The 15623-nt window shown below is 37.6% G+C and overlaps 1 protein-coding gene and 1 long non-coding RNA gene across 2 annotated transcripts; one reads left to right on the top strand and one right to left on the bottom strand.

Annotated features, from left to right (window-relative positions):
- Positions 1 to 943: 943 nt before the first annotated feature.
- Positions 944 to 8217, top strand: LOC146652667 (uncharacterized). The gene is made up of 7 exons (XM_085382727.1): positions 944 to 1004; positions 6020 to 6346; positions 6738 to 6884; positions 6994 to 7071; positions 7145 to 7173; positions 7912 to 7980; positions 8086 to 8217. The coding sequence occupies exons 1-7, from the start codon at positions 944 to 946 to the stop codon at positions 8215 to 8217; spliced, it is 843 nt and encodes a 280-aa protein (XP_085238853.1).
- Positions 1439 to 5490, bottom strand: LOC146652668 (uncharacterized). The gene is made up of 3 exons (XR_014907627.1): positions 5392 to 5490; positions 1710 to 1811; positions 1439 to 1513 (listed from the first exon to the last, which is right to left on the bottom strand). It is a non-coding gene; the product is annotated as an uncharacterized LOC146652668 (long non-coding RNA).
- Positions 8218 to 15623: the final 7406 nt, after the last annotated feature.

Here is a 15623-nt window from a genome sequence, read left to right on the forward strand (position 1 = left end):
TGAGCTTCGAGCGCACTTGTTGTCAAATGCAGAAGTCTGATCACATCAGTGGTCACATCTTTTTATCTGGTCCCAAAAATCTTGGAAGAAAATTGAGCTTGGTTCCAAAAATTGAATGCTGTTAACTGAAATTATTATGAAACTACAGCTGCATTGAGAATAGGTGAGCACGGATTAAGACTCACACTTTTTTTTCTTCATTTTTCTTAAAGATGCAGTTTCAGATTTTTACTATTACAATTAAATGCAACAGACAGATCAAAATCACTGGTTGTTTTAATTGTGTCATCTATGTATTTGAAGTTTTATCTCTCCTCTTTTGTACTTCTTCAGGTTTGAGCTCAGTTCAAAAGATGATTACAGACAGTAACTGATGTTATGCTCCTTATTACAATTACAATATTTTCTGTAACTACTTCTCTCTGTGTTCCCTGTATGTTAATAAATATGTTGCCAGTCTATTGCAGGGTGTTCCTACCATATGATTTCAAATTTTATTAAAATGAAAAAATAATACAAAATTATCTGCAATAGTGTGAAGAGTTTTGATCTCTTTCACATGTGGACAAGAACCGCCATAAACACAATTTTAAACAATAAACCGTCAACAAAAGCTGCAAAAATAGACACATCTCAACTAATTATTTTCACACATTTAACTTCTTCTATTCTATTATTGATCATTTTCCATTGTTGCACCGTCCATTAAAGGCACTATAAGTGAGTTTGCAAAATGCATTAAAATACGAATATTTAAATATTTAAAAGGTTTTTACTTCTTTCATATTGAGAGAGAGGTGAGGATGCTTAAAATCTATGAACTGAAATAATTCAGCAAGAGGAGAGAAAAGGAGTGATGTCACTATGAGGAAGTGAGCAGGAAGTTGATGCTGTGTTCATCTCTGAGAGCAAGAACAGAGACTGAGAGAGACAGAGAAGCACGATGGCTGCATTCACATGGATTCAAATGTCTTCATTACTGATACTGATGCTTCAGTTTAAAGGTAAGTGTACATAGAAACACATTCAATTAATAAACTGCATTATTATCACAAGTGTTATTTATTCTTCCTTTAACTGAGAAAGCCATGGTTAACTTTTAACTTTTTGACTTTAGCTGACTTAAAGTAAAACTAAGAAACTGAAACTTTTATTTTATTTTAAAATAAACTTCACACTATAAACATCACACTCATATTCATAACATATTTGATGTTTCACATTTCTCTCTCTCTCTCTTTTTCTCAATAGGAACAACTGAGCAACATCAAACTGTTCAAACTGTCACAGCTGGACATGGACATGATGTTACTCTGCCTTGTAAAAATGTGATACAAGGTCAGCATAACTGTATCAGTACTACCTGGATCTTCAGTAATTCAGGCACCACAGTATCACTCTTTGACTTTGGGCAGAATAAAGAAGCCAAACCTGAATCAGACAGACTGAGTCTTTCTGCAAACTGTTCTCTGGTTATAAAGAAGGTCACAGATCAGGATGTTGGTCGTTACACCTGCAGACAGTTCAAAACAAAAGGAGGATCACAAGAAGGTTCAGACTTTATGATTGATCTGTCTGTTATTAACAGTGAGTATTTACATCTTAATGTTTTCAGCTCAAACTGTCCTGTTAGAACAACAAACTGAAACACCACAATAATTATGATCACAGTGATGAAGTTCATTTTTCTATTGTTGCTTTTCTCTTACAATATCTCCATCTTCACCAGTGTGTGTACATGAGAACAATGATAAAGCATCTTGAACAGCTCTGTGTTGACATATGAACACTGTAGACTCACAGTTGAGTGTCTGTATGAAGATAAAGAGAACATATCCTCAGACATGAGACATCATCAAAAATGAGACTTGTTAGACTGTTAAACATCTCACCACTGTTTCCTCTCTGTTGTTGTTCACTTACTTTCAAGTCTTTTCTTACTGTCAGTGTCTTTAATGATGTTATTGTATTTCTTTAGGTGAAGATGTGAAAACGACAAAATCAACAACAGTGAAGTTCACCACAAAAACATCACTGACAACAAAATCCACAACATCAACAATTAAACCAACCGTGAAAATAAACACATGGACAACAAGAGAGGAATTAAAGAAATCAGAAGGGACACTGACAACAGCATCAAATATTCCATCTGGAGGTAGAAACGGAATCCCTCTTTTTTCGATGTCAGACTGAGACTTGACTATGTGTGGAGAAATTCAGTATCATGTTTAACATGTTTTAATAATTTCTCCAGTTCCCTCAGGGTTTATCATTGTTTCTGTGGGTTTAGCGGTGCTCTTAATAACTGTTGTGGTGATCAAAGTTGTTTCTGTCTTTTCAGATTTTCTGTATTTGCTGAGATGCATCATCGTGTCTGTGGGTTTAGCAGCTCTCTTAATATCTGCTGTTACAGTCAACATGTGGATAAAATGTAACGGTGAAAAAATTCACAGATGAAACTTTTACACATAAAAAGCTTTGAGTTTAACTGTTTACTGTACTCTTGTTTTTATTATTTTGTCTTTTCAGTAAGTAAAACACAGTTGGAGAAAACCACTGTGAGTTTAAACACTCAATAGTCCTCTCTAACTTTATAGAGCAAAATCTCTTTGTGGTGTCTGTTCCTGTTTGACACGGTTGATATACAAAGATAGAAAATAATGAAAGATAAGAATATACTGTGCTGACCATGTTCAACTGAAACTTAACTGTAATCATAAGGAATCTAAAAAAAATCAAGAGTGAAAACATCAGACGAATGAGCAAAATAATATCACAAAGTATGAATATCTGTCACGGTCCTGTGGGGGGGACCCAGTGTTTTGTGTTTTGAATCATTAATAGTCTTTGTTTTCATTATTATTTAGAATTTTTAGTCTCTTGGTTTCTGCGCTCTTCCTGTGATCCATGTGTCCTTTGTCTCCCCTGTCAGTCGTGTCTCCTTGTTTCAGTGTAAAGTCTGTGTCTTCTTGTTTGACTTTGACAGTCTTGTGTGCTGTCTTAGTTTTTTCCGTTTTCCTTCTTCCGGGTCTCGTTGCGTGTGGTTTCTCCAGCTGTGTTTTCCTCCTGTGTCTCATTCCTTCGTTACCTTTGTGTTCCTCTGTTTGTTGCTGGGTCGTCTGTGTTTCTCCTTCTGCTATTTCTGTTTTCATTGGCCCTCATCTCAGATTTCCTTGTTTCATATTCAGGCTTTATTCTCAGGTTTAGATTCTTTATATTTATTTCTAGTTTTTCCCAGTTCAGGTTTTAGTTAGTTTTTCACAGTCTCTGATCGCCTTTTGTTTTGGTGTTTTTTGCAGCCCACAATAAAGGCTCACTTTTTGTTAAACATTCTCCTGCATCTCTGTGTCTGCATTTGGGTCCACGTTCTCTCCTCTTCAGGCCATCTGCCTCATCAGACGTGACAATATCAGAGAGAATCTAAAGTGTGTTGTGTTGTTTTCCACAGGAGCATAATGATGAGGGTGAAGATGGAGTGAACTATGAAAATATTGGAGACTCTTCTGCTTCTGTCAGACTCCACTGATCAACAACTCAAACATCATCTCATCACATAAATTAGCCCATTGCTGTTGAAAACACTGTGTGTCTGTGTGTGTGACTGGGTCTTTGTCTGAGACTTGCTGAGCCTTGACCACTGTGGGACATGGTTATAGAAGGTGAGGGTTGCTCCTCCCTTCCACTCCCTTCTGGTCATTGCCCATGAGAACAGTCCTGAGCTCATGCTTGGATGGTTCTGGCTCTTAAACGTTCACCATGGGAGCTCTTTCTGGGCCTCCCTTGTCATTCGTTTCTCCTTCTACTTGTGTCAGCACACGGTTGTCATCTGGACGTGTGGGCTTGGGTCTGCAGTAGTCTTGGGGTGGAGGGCCCAACTAAACTGTGTGTTTCTCTTTCATATAAACACAGACATGCAAGATTGTGCATTTTTCTGAGGTGCTGTTTGTTTTTTGTATGTTTTTCTTACAGGTGCAACAGGTGGTGATCTGTTGAGTTGAACTATGTGTGCTGTGTCCTTTTGGTTTTGTCTTCTCTCAATTTTTCTCTGTTTTTCTTTTTTCCCTTTCTCCTCTCTTCCCATTCTTACCTCTCCCTACCTGTCAGCTCTGGTATTGATCAATTACACATAAGTTAATGTGAATAACAATGAAAATGAATAAATCAAGTAGAATAAAAAGAAAGACTAAGATAAGAAACCTATACAAAATTCATATAGCTCCTGGCAAGCAAATGTGTTGGTACAACAGAGCATTCAGATCATGTTTCTGATTGTGAATGCTGTTGGACAAGACAGGTTTAAATAAAGGAAACAAAAATTACATTTTGATTTTATCTCATATTTAGCTAAAAACTTTTTCATGTACATTTAGATTGATCTAACAAGTAAAATACCGTACAACAATTATTTATCCTTTATTTAATTATGATAAACTGAATCTTTTGTTTGTTTAAATTTGCTGTTGATGATTTTTATTAAAGGTTACCCACTGAGTTAAAAATGACAGCTTATTCATTGCTGTTTAAATTTTGTGTTATTTGATTGTTAGTCTTCATACTTTATTTTTATTCCTGAGGTTAATTTTAATGGGATTTAATAACAGTAACAGATCTAATGATCCAAATTAAAACTTTTTGCTTTTTTGCTGCACGATAATAAGAATAAATGTAAATATGTTTGTGGACAACTTTGTGTGTTTTTAAACTCTCTCCATCTCACACCTCACACACACCTGATCCCTCCACCACAGACCACAGTACAATCTACCGTCTGTTATTGTCTCCAGTTTGACTTCCTCTTCTTTCATATTCAGTATTAAACTTTTACTCTGCTGGTTCGAACAGCTCTGTTTGTACTGAACTTGTATTATAACATTTCCAAACATGTGCAAACATCTGCTTTCATTGTTAATATTATTCTTCTGAATTATACTTACACAACATTAAAAAAATAATATGGACCTGCTGTGTGTAGAAACTGCTGTGAATCCTAAAGACAGTTTAGTGTCACGTTCATCGATGTGTTAACCATTTATCTGTCAGAGGTTCATCTGGTCATCATGAAACCTCCAGAGCTCTGCTGCTGTTGTACCCACATTCTCACCAAACACTTCCCCTTCACTTCTCAGAATGAATGACTTCAGAGGTTCAAAGAGGAACAAACAGGTCTCAGACCACTAACACATCTGATCTGTGTTCTTATCAAGCTGCTAACAGCGCTCACTGTGGCAGTGTTAGCATGTTTCATTGCAATCATTAAGACTCAGATTCTAGTGTGTAAATAATTTGAGTCTTCACCCTATTTCATGTGTGCAGACAAACATCATCATAAACCTATTTTCTAATAAGAAACACAATGTACAGAAGAGCTGCGTTAATGTAAACACTCACCTCATCTAACAGTCTTCACACATTTAACTTCCTGTGTTCTTTTAATGATCAAGACATTTTCCACTGTTGAACAGTCCTTTAAAGGAAAAACAGGGGAGTTTGCAAAAGAGATTAAGTATAAAAGTTATTAAATGTTAAAAAGGATTCAGCAAATTTGATATCTACATTAAGACAGAGAGACAGATACAGATGAGTTCAGATCTGTATCATACAGATTCAGTAAGAGGAGAGTAAAGGAGTGATGTCACTATGAGGAAGTGAGCAGGAAGTTGATGCTGTATTCATCTCTGAGAGCAAGAACAGAGACTGAGAGAGACAGAGAAGCACGATGGCTGCATTCACATGGATTCAAATGTCTTCATTACTGATGCTGATGCTTCAGTTTAAAGGTAAGTGTACATAGAAACACATTCAATTAATAAACTGCATTATTATCACAAGTGTTATTTATTCTTCCTTTAACTGAGAAAGCCATGATTAACTTTTTGACTTTAGCTGACTCTTGGAAACTAAAGTTGAATCTTAAACTTGTGTTATATTTAAAATAAACTTCACATTATAAACATAACACTCATATTCATAACATATGTGATGTTTCACATTTCTCTCTCTCTCTTTTTCTCAACAGGAACAACTGAGCAACATCAAACTGTCACTGCTGGACGTGGACATGATGTTACTCTGCCTTGTAAAAATGTGATACAAGGTCAGCATAACTGTAACAGTACTACCTGGATCTTCAGTGATTCAGGCACCACAGTATCACTCTTTGAGTTTGGGCAGATTAAAGAAGTCAAACCTAAATCAGACAGACTGAGTCTTTCTGCAAACTGTTCTCTGGTTATAAAGAAGGTCACAGATCAGGATGTTGGTCGTTACACCTGCAGACAGTTCAAAACAAAAGGAGGATCACAAGAAGGTTCAGACTCTGAGATTGATCTGTCTGTTATTAACAGTGAGTATTTACATCTTAATGTTTTCAGCTCAAACTGTCCTGTTAGAACAACAAACTGAAACACCACAATAATTATGATCACAGTGATGAAGTTCATTTTTCTATTGTTGCTTTTCTCTTACAATATCTCCATCTTCACCAGTGTGTGTACATGAGAACAATGATAAAGCATCTTGAACAGCTCTGTGTTGACGTATGAACACTGTAGACTCACAGTTGAGTGTCTGTATGAAGATAAAGAGAACATATCCTCAGACATGAGACATCATCAAAAATGAGACTTGTTAGACTGTTAAACATCTCACCACTGTTTCCTCTCTGCTGTTGTTCACTTACTTTCAAGTCTTTTCTTACTGTCAGTGTCTTTAATGATGTTATTGTTTTTCTTTAGGTGAAGATGTGAAAACGACAAAATCAACAACAGTGGAGTTCACCACAAAAACATCATCGACAACAAAATCCACAACATCAACAATTAAAGTAGCCATGAAAATAACAAACATATGGACAACAAGAGAGGAAGTAAAGACATCAGGAGGTAGAAACTGAATCCCTCTTTTTGGTTGTCTGGTTCTTAGACAACAAGTTTACTATGTGTGGAAAAATTCAATGTTTAACATGTTTAATAATCTCTCCAGTTTGGTCAGAGTTTATCATCATTCCTGTGGGTTTAGTAACACTGTTAATCATTGTTGTGGTGATCATCAGATGGAAGAAAATTAAAGGTGAAAACATTCACAGATTAAAGTTTATGATAAGTTGACTCATAAGTAAACTCATCTTTTTTTCTCTTTTCAGAAACTAAAACACAATGTGGCAACAACACGGTGAGTTCAAATTCAGCCATGTCATCTATATCATCATCTATTAACTCTATAGTTTCATACCAGACTGAGCCTATAATTGGAGATTAAATATTGGTATTTCAGGAGTGGGACCATGCCTCCCAACATGCTCCTTCTGGTTCTCATGTATATATATGGGTTCCCCCAGTTCTACAGGCTGCTCGTTCTCATTTACGTGCCCCACCGTCCCTCCCCTTTTCAATTCTTTAACTTCTTTACTTCTGTTTCGTACATTGGGATCTGCCAGCCCTGGCAGCCACCGCCAGTCCCCTTTGAGGCCTTCCCCAAACCACTAAAACACTGTCAAACCTAAAATGAGGGCGTGGGCCCAGCTAGTGAAATGATTTTCAACGATAAGTTCAGTGACATAAAGGTTCAAAGGTTCAAAGGAAGAAACAAGGACTGAGAAATACATTGAATTCATTGATTAAATATTCTTTAGATTAAATTTGTTGTTTACACTGAGCCGATTTTAAAAATAAAACTGTATTTTTTCAGGGACTGAGCTTAAACCCTGCAGATACTCAGTCTGGTCCAGGATCCAGTCAGGACATGGTGAGATCACACACTACTCCCAGTACAAAGTTAGTTTCAACAGAGAAGAGCAGAAACTGTGATGTGATGAAGACCTGATGCTGAACTTACCTAAACAGATGTGAAACAGACTCATTATAAATCCACATATTACTGAGCAGTCATTGTGTTGTATTCACTGTGCAGGCTGATGCTGATGATGGTGTTTCCTACGTCTCCATCAGTTTCACCAAGAAGTCCAAGAATAAATCCAGGGTAAGAATTTGATATTCATACAGATGGTGTTAGTAATAACTTCACCATTTTCAAAGCTCCTGTCAGGTTATGTCTTTAAGACATTTTTGTATTATTTTCTTAAAGTCCCGTGGTGATCATGATGATGATGATGGTGACACTGTGACCTACAGCACTGTGAAAGCTTCCTCTTCACCTGCTGGAATTTCCCCTGATCCCAACAACCTCTACTCCACCATCAATTACCCAAAGAAATAGGATGTTACTCACGCTAAGTTTTTTAACTAGATAGATAGATAGATAGATAGATAGATAGATAGATAGATAGATAGATAGATAGATAGATAGATAGATAGATAGATAGATAGATAGATAGATAGATAGATAGATAGATAGATAGATAGATTAGTCAAACATCAAGTTATGTGATTATGTTTACTTGAGAATACAAAGACTGCAGGATTACTTTTTCATACCACTGCATGTGCTCATAGATTCAGTGGATTACTTTGAACAAGGTGAACATTATTACGGTGAATATTATTACATTAAAATTCACCTTAAGGTTTCTTAAATCGATTTAGGTCATTTACAAAACCGTTTTTAAGTAGAATATAAAAACAAGTAAACAAAAAACTAAACCAACACAAAACACAAAGTTACAAATAGTGTACTAGTGAAAATAACATGTCTGATTGCACATGCCTACTTTGTGTTAACCAGAATCCTTAAATAGTAGTTAGTATTTCAGGGCTCTGGTGATGTGTCTTACTATGCCGTGCTGACCTGCTTTCCACCTTCATGGTACAGTAAGAAGAATCTGAGCTTTTTAATGCATGCTAAACTTTTTGCTATAAATACACCAACACTGCAGCAGTGCTTTCAATGATATCCTGTGATTATTGGAGTCAATATAGTGAAATAAATGTATGAGTTAAAGTACACTTTGGTCTATGCACAGACAAAGTATGTGATGGAACAGCATGGTTAGCAGGTGACAGCAAATATTCAGACTCACATATGACAGTGTTAGATAAATGAAAATATTCTGCATGTTCATATAAATACATTAATGAAACGCTGCACTAAGATTAACATTAAAAACTATCACAGTAGCGATCTCCCTACAACTGTTTAATTCTGGAGCAATTTGCACTAAAAACAGAACTGTGTAAATGTTAGACTTTTCATTAGGCTGACATTTAGTAGTAAGCAGTAAGTGTGAAGTATAAGTAAACTGTTTTCTTTTCTGATTTTTAATTTATGATTAATCGCTGATTGTACACCAAACTTTATGGTTCTTTTCTTAAATTCTTAAGGACAGTAAATTCAAGAAAAAATAACAGCAAACAGACATTTGTCACCAGCTGTCTTCATGAGAAGTTCACAGAAAGAAGAAGTGCATGATATGCATGTGGTCAGCATTAGAGGGTTAAACCTGCACAGCTCTGCATATCCTCACCAAACCACTTCCCCTTCACAAAAAATACATACAAAAAAAGAGACAGGAAAGAAAAGGTTAAATGGGACCACCCATACATTTAATGGGTTTTGTTGGTTGTTTTTGTGCAGTACTCTTTCCTGGCATCGTTGTATTATACTCAATTGTATGTAGCATTTGTATTTTATTTTATTCTATTGTATGTAGTATTTTATTTTATTTTATTTTATTCTACTATGTACAGTTCTGCACAGTATCTTATTGATATCTTATTCCAGTGGGTTCTTTTTCTTCTAATTTTTCTATGTAACTTTGCACTGTCCACTGCTGTAACAAAACAAATTTCCCACGCGTGGGACTAATAAAGGTTATCTTATCTTTTTCCTAAATGCTAGCACTGGTGACATGTGCTGCACATTCCCTATTTTATCTTTCATGATGGAAAATATCTGCTCTATCTTAGTTATTGAGCAGGGAGAGGACATCAGTGACAGTAACTGATGTTTTATTACATAGTATGTTTTTTTTATTTTATTTTTTGCGGCCTGTCTGAGACCTCAGAGCTCAGTATCAGCAAGCATTTAATGTTCTCTCCAGTTATCCTTCCTGTTCTTTCATCTTCAATTTTAAATATTTAATTAATGGTTTGAACAGTTTTGTTTGTACTGACCCTTTTCTAAATAATGCATGAATGGCTCTCCTTACATTTCAGCTGTTATATGATTGGAAATTATACTCAGACAGCATTAAAAACAAGATAAAATGATCTAATATATGTCGAAATGTGTGAAACCTCAACATAGTATATTCTCACGCTCATCAGTGTCTTAACCATCTGTCAGAGGTTCATCTGGTCATCATGAAACCTCCAGAGCTCTGCTGCTGCTGTACCCACATTCTCACCAAAGCACTTCTGCTTCACTTCTCAGAAAACAACATCAACAAAAAATAAAAGACTTTAGAGGTCAACGAGGAACCAACAGGTCTCAAGCTACTAACACATCTCATTTAGTGCTCTTATCAGCAGTCACTGCTGCAGTATTACTGTTTCATTGTGAACAGTTAAATCAAATTCTGAGATTGAATCTTGACCTCTTTTTATGTGTGCAGGAAAACATCATCATGAACCTGTTTTCTAATAATAAACCAAACATACAGGAGACTTGGATTTATGCAACGACTTATCTCACTAACAGTCTTCACACGTTTAACTTCCTCTATTCTATTGTTGGGGGATTCCAGCTTCATCTCCACAACATTACTGGCCTTGCTGGTCAGTTTATTGAGTCTGTTGGCATCTGTGACCCGTCACCTGATGCCCCAGCGTGCAACAGCATAGAGGATGGCACTGAGCATTGTCCGACAAATGTTGTAGGACCTCAGCTGCCTCAGAAAATAGAGACGACTCTGGCCCTTCCTGTAAAGTGCAATGGTGTTTTAAACCTAGTCCAGTTTATTGTCTATGTGTACTCCAAGGTATTTATAGTCCTCCACAATGTCCACATCGACCCCCTGGATTGAAACAGGGGTCAAGGGTTACCTAGTCTTCCTAAAATCCATGATCAGTTCCTTGGTCTTTGCCACGTTAAGCTGCAGATGATTCTGCTCACACCACGTGACAAAGGAATCGACCACAGCCCGGTACTCTGTCTCATCATCCCTGCTGATGCATCCAACAACCACAGAGTCATCAGAAAACTTCTGAAGATGGCAGGTCTCTGTGCAGTGGCTGAAGTCTGTGGTGTAGAGGGTGAAGAGGAAGGGGTAGAGTACAGTCCCTTGTGGTGCCCCTGTGTTGCTGATGACCTTGTCAGACACACAATGTGGAAGACGCACATATTGTGGTCTTCCTGTCAGGTAATCAACAATCCAGAGGCATCTATCTGCATCGCTGTTAGCTTATCATCCAGGAGGGTTGGCCTGATGGTGTTGAATCCACTGGAAAAGTCAAAAAACGTGACCCTCACAGTGCTCGCCGGCTGGTCCAGATGGGTGTAGACACAATTGAGCAAGTAGTTGATGGCGTCCTCAGATCCAAGGCGGGGCTGATAAGCAAACTGAAGGGGATCCTGATGTGGCCTGACTATGGGTCGGAGCTGGTCCAGGATGAGTCTTTCCAGAGTCTTTCGTCTCTGAGACTGTGTCATTTGTGAACGTGAGAGCAAGAACAGAGACAGAGACAGGCAGTGAGGATGTGCTTTTAACTTTTTGACTTTAGGTGATTCTTGGAAACTAAAGTTGAAATTTAAATGTGTTGTATTCAAAATAAACTTCACATTATAAACATAACACTCATATTCATAACATTTGATGCTTCACATTTCTCTTTTTTTCTCAACTGAGGAACATCCAACTGTTCTTGAATCTTCAGTGATACAGTCAGCTCAGTAGCACTCTTTGAACGTGGGCAGATTAAAGAAGTTAAACCTGAATCTAACAGACTGAGTCTTTCTGCAGACTGTTCTCTGGTTATAAAGAAGGTCACAGATCAGGACGTTGGTTGTATTCACAGATTAAAGTGGATCATAAATAGAAATAGAAATTATGATGCTGTCCCAGCATGGTATCCACCCATGGGCAGGGCCTACAGCCTCCCTCACCTGGAGCTGATTCAGGCAACTAGGTTGGAGATTTAAGCTGCTCGCTGACACTGCTTCCTCGCCAGTTTGTCAACTACCCTATGTTGGTAACCAGGCCTCACACTTCATGCCAGTAAGTCTCAAGTGCTTTGCTTACTTGTGATCTTGTGTTCTAGTTGCTCCCGGGTATTCCACAACGCTGAACAACTCATCCTGGAAATCTGGTTCACCTGCCTGCCCTCCTGCCCTTACACTACCACGGAACCTTCCCCGCTCAGGACAGCCGACACACACCACCAAACCCACCCGGACCGCACCCCCTCTCCTTCAACACTTACATCAGCCACCTGCACATTAAGACGAAGATTTTCATAGTTCCCACCCTCTCCAGAACTCCTCATTGGCTAAGATTTTAACACTGCTCTCCTCTCTTCCATATCGTACCTAATCACCAGCCCAGCTCCCGTTGCTTTCTTGGACCTGCCACGTTGCTTTATTCCCCTCTCCTAGCCAAGACCCCACACCCCATTTGTCAAGCCTTAAGCCATTGTAAATATCATCCTTGTGCTAGTTAATAAAATTTTTAAAACCTTTCCTCAGCCTCCGCTTTGAGTTCTCTGCACATGGGTTTGGTTTTGGTACTCGGCCTCCGGGCCTTTTTGTGACAATATACCTGTATGTGCACTGTAGATATGATCTTGAATGATAGTTTACAGTAATTTATTATGTGTCTTGTTTGATGCCCGTATTCATTATTATGAACAAAATGTTGAGTATTTTGGACTAGTAGTTGTTATAGTTTAGTCTCAGTTTTACTGTTGAATTTGTTCCCTTAGAGTTTCCTGTCATAGCTTTTTGTGCCAATTTTCTTATGTGAAGTTCATTCATGTGTCTGTTCCCACCTTTAGTTATGGTTCTCACTTCACTGTTTTATTGTCTTTGTGTTTAGTTTTACTAATCAAATTGTTTTTGATTATTTTCACCTACATCTCATCATCCAACTGCATCCACTTCCTGTAATCATGGTACCCTCATTTATAAGCATATAAGTCTTTATAAGTCTTTCCTTCAGTCTTTGTCTCAGTGTCTCTTATCCTGCCTGGGATTACTCAGTTGGTTTTGAACTCTGTTTATTTGTTTCGTGAACTTTGTATTTTGGACATTTTATCAGTGGAAATAAAGGCTTTTTAATGAGTCAGTCAGTCTTTTGTGTTCATTTTAGTCTGGAAACATGAACATAATTACTTTCTCTTCAGGTAAATGCAAATTCAGTGACTGCTAAAAGTACTAACAAATTCAGTGACTGCTAAAAGTACTAAAGGATGTGTGTGTGTGTGTGTGTGTGTGTGTGTGTGTGTGTGGGGGGGGGGGGGGGGATATTTTGAGTACACCTGAAACAGCCACAGTTGGACTGAAACTTATTGGAGAGAAGCTGCTTCTAGTTTAGTTCAGTAAGTGTCATCTACAGATTTCTGTCCACTGATATGAGGTTTAGTAGATGTGTACTCATTTAATCTATTTAAAAGGTTTTTAAATCATTAATTTAAAAGAAACAGGAAATGACAGCATTGTTGTCAGGTGACATATTAAATGCACAAACCAACACATGACACTCCAATAAAATAGCACTTCACTACCTTAGGATTAATAGAAACTCATTCAAAACCATGACAGTAGTGATCTCCCCACAATGATGGTTTAATTGTGGAGATATTACTACTAAATATCAGAAACATGTATTTTGTTAGATCTTCGACTAGGCTGACCCCAGTACTGAACACCTTGTGTAGTAAAGTGTAGTATAACTAAACTGTTTTCTTTTCCGGGCGCATTAGGAGACTGAGCTATAACAAACTGTTATTGTTCTTTTTTCCTAGTTTTTGCTGGGATGGACAACAAGGGCAAATAAACATTTGTTACCATCTGCCTTCATGAGAATTACACACAAGGGTTCATTACTCAAAGCTTTTCAACACAGTGCTCTTTGGCGCCATGTTGTGGACAAAAGCATGAAAAGCAGCTTGAATATACAACTTGATATGAACTGCTTGATAGTGACTGCAGAGCTGAGTTTACAGCTTCTGTTTAATATCATGTGACAGTTCTGTGTGATATTGGGCTACCACTGTGGTGCTTTGAACGTGTATTTTTTGTGGGGGGAGGAGGGGATAACAATGTTATGTCTGTTTGATTAATAAATTTTTGATGAACAAACTTTCTTTGTTTGAACACGAGCCATCGTGTGTTCTCCCTTTGTTTGACATCTTGACATTTGAAAACATAACTGACAAAACAATCTTTATAATAATAAAAAAACACTCTTATAGTAGTTTGGGAGTATGCTTGTGCTGTGAGGTCCATGTGACTGCGTGGGTATGTAGCCTCTCCTTAGCTCTGGATTTAACCACCTTCTCTCTGTTTCAGTTGACTCTTGCTAAGTTCTCCATGTCACCTGTCTCATTTCACTGTGTTCAATAAAGTTTTGTTAAAGTCATCATCTTTCTGTCCATTTAGTCTGCTTTTGGGTCTACTACTGAATGAAAAATGACCTCATAGTGCCGTATCACCCCATTAGATCTCTTTGCTGTCAGACTGCGGGCTGACGTGGTTCCAAGAGTATCTAGAATGGGAGGTCAGAATGGGAGAATGGGAGTGGTCATTGCTGCAATATTATCTTGTTTCCTTGCGAACATTAGGACTGAAATTCTGGTGTGTGAAGAATTTGTATCTTGACCTCTTTTCATGTGTCCCGAAAAAACCCAGCATGAACACTGTTTTCTAATAATAAGTCAACATGTAAACAATAGCTTCATTAATGCCACACTTACCTCATCTAACAGTCTTCACACATTTAACTTCCCCGTTTCTAGTGTTCATCACAAATTTTTCCATTGTTGTACAGTCCGTTTAAAGGGACGACAGGGGAGTCTGCAAAAAAGATTAAATATAAACGATAAAATTTAAAGATAATGTTCATCTTGTATGTAGACTGGGAGAGAGATGGAGCTAAGGATGGTTAAAAGCTATGAAGTGAAATAATTAATTCAGCAACACGAGACAAAAGGAGTGATGTCACTATGAGGAAGTGAGCAGGAAGTTGATGCTGTATTCATCTCTGAGATCAAGAACAGGGACTGGGAGAGACAGAGAAGCACGATGGCTGCATTCACATGGATTCAGATGTCTTCATTACTGATACTGATGCTTCAGTTTAAAGGTAAGTGTACATAGAAACACATTCATTATTATCACAAGTGTTGCTTCCTTATTCTTCCTTTAACTCAGACAGTCTAGATGTACCTCCTGACTTTAGCTGACTCTTGGAAACTGAAGTTAAGCCTAAATAAGTTTTGTATTTAAAGAGCAAAGAGAGTTTTGGACATTTCAATAAGGAGAAATAACTTGAAATAACTGAACATGATTTATTTAGATAGATAAATTAATGTATTTGGCGATTAGACTCTGATAACCCATCATGGCAGAACTGAATCCCAGTGTTGATAGGATTTAGGACAGCAGCTGCTGTAGTCTAGATACTGGTGGTGGTGAAAATGAAGACTGAGGCTTGGATGAAGCTCTGACTCAGACATCTGTGAGGTGTGGATGGGGAAGAGGTGGGTTGAATGAATGAGAGTCTGAAAGGC

Source organism: Rhamphochromis longiceps, linkage group LG15 (genome assembly GCF_057381845.1).
Source record: "Rhamphochromis longiceps isolate RC_006_pf linkage group LG15, R_longiceps_female_GT1.1, whole genome shotgun sequence".
NCBI lineage: Eukaryota > Metazoa > Chordata > Actinopteri > Cichliformes > Cichlidae > Rhamphochromis > Rhamphochromis longiceps.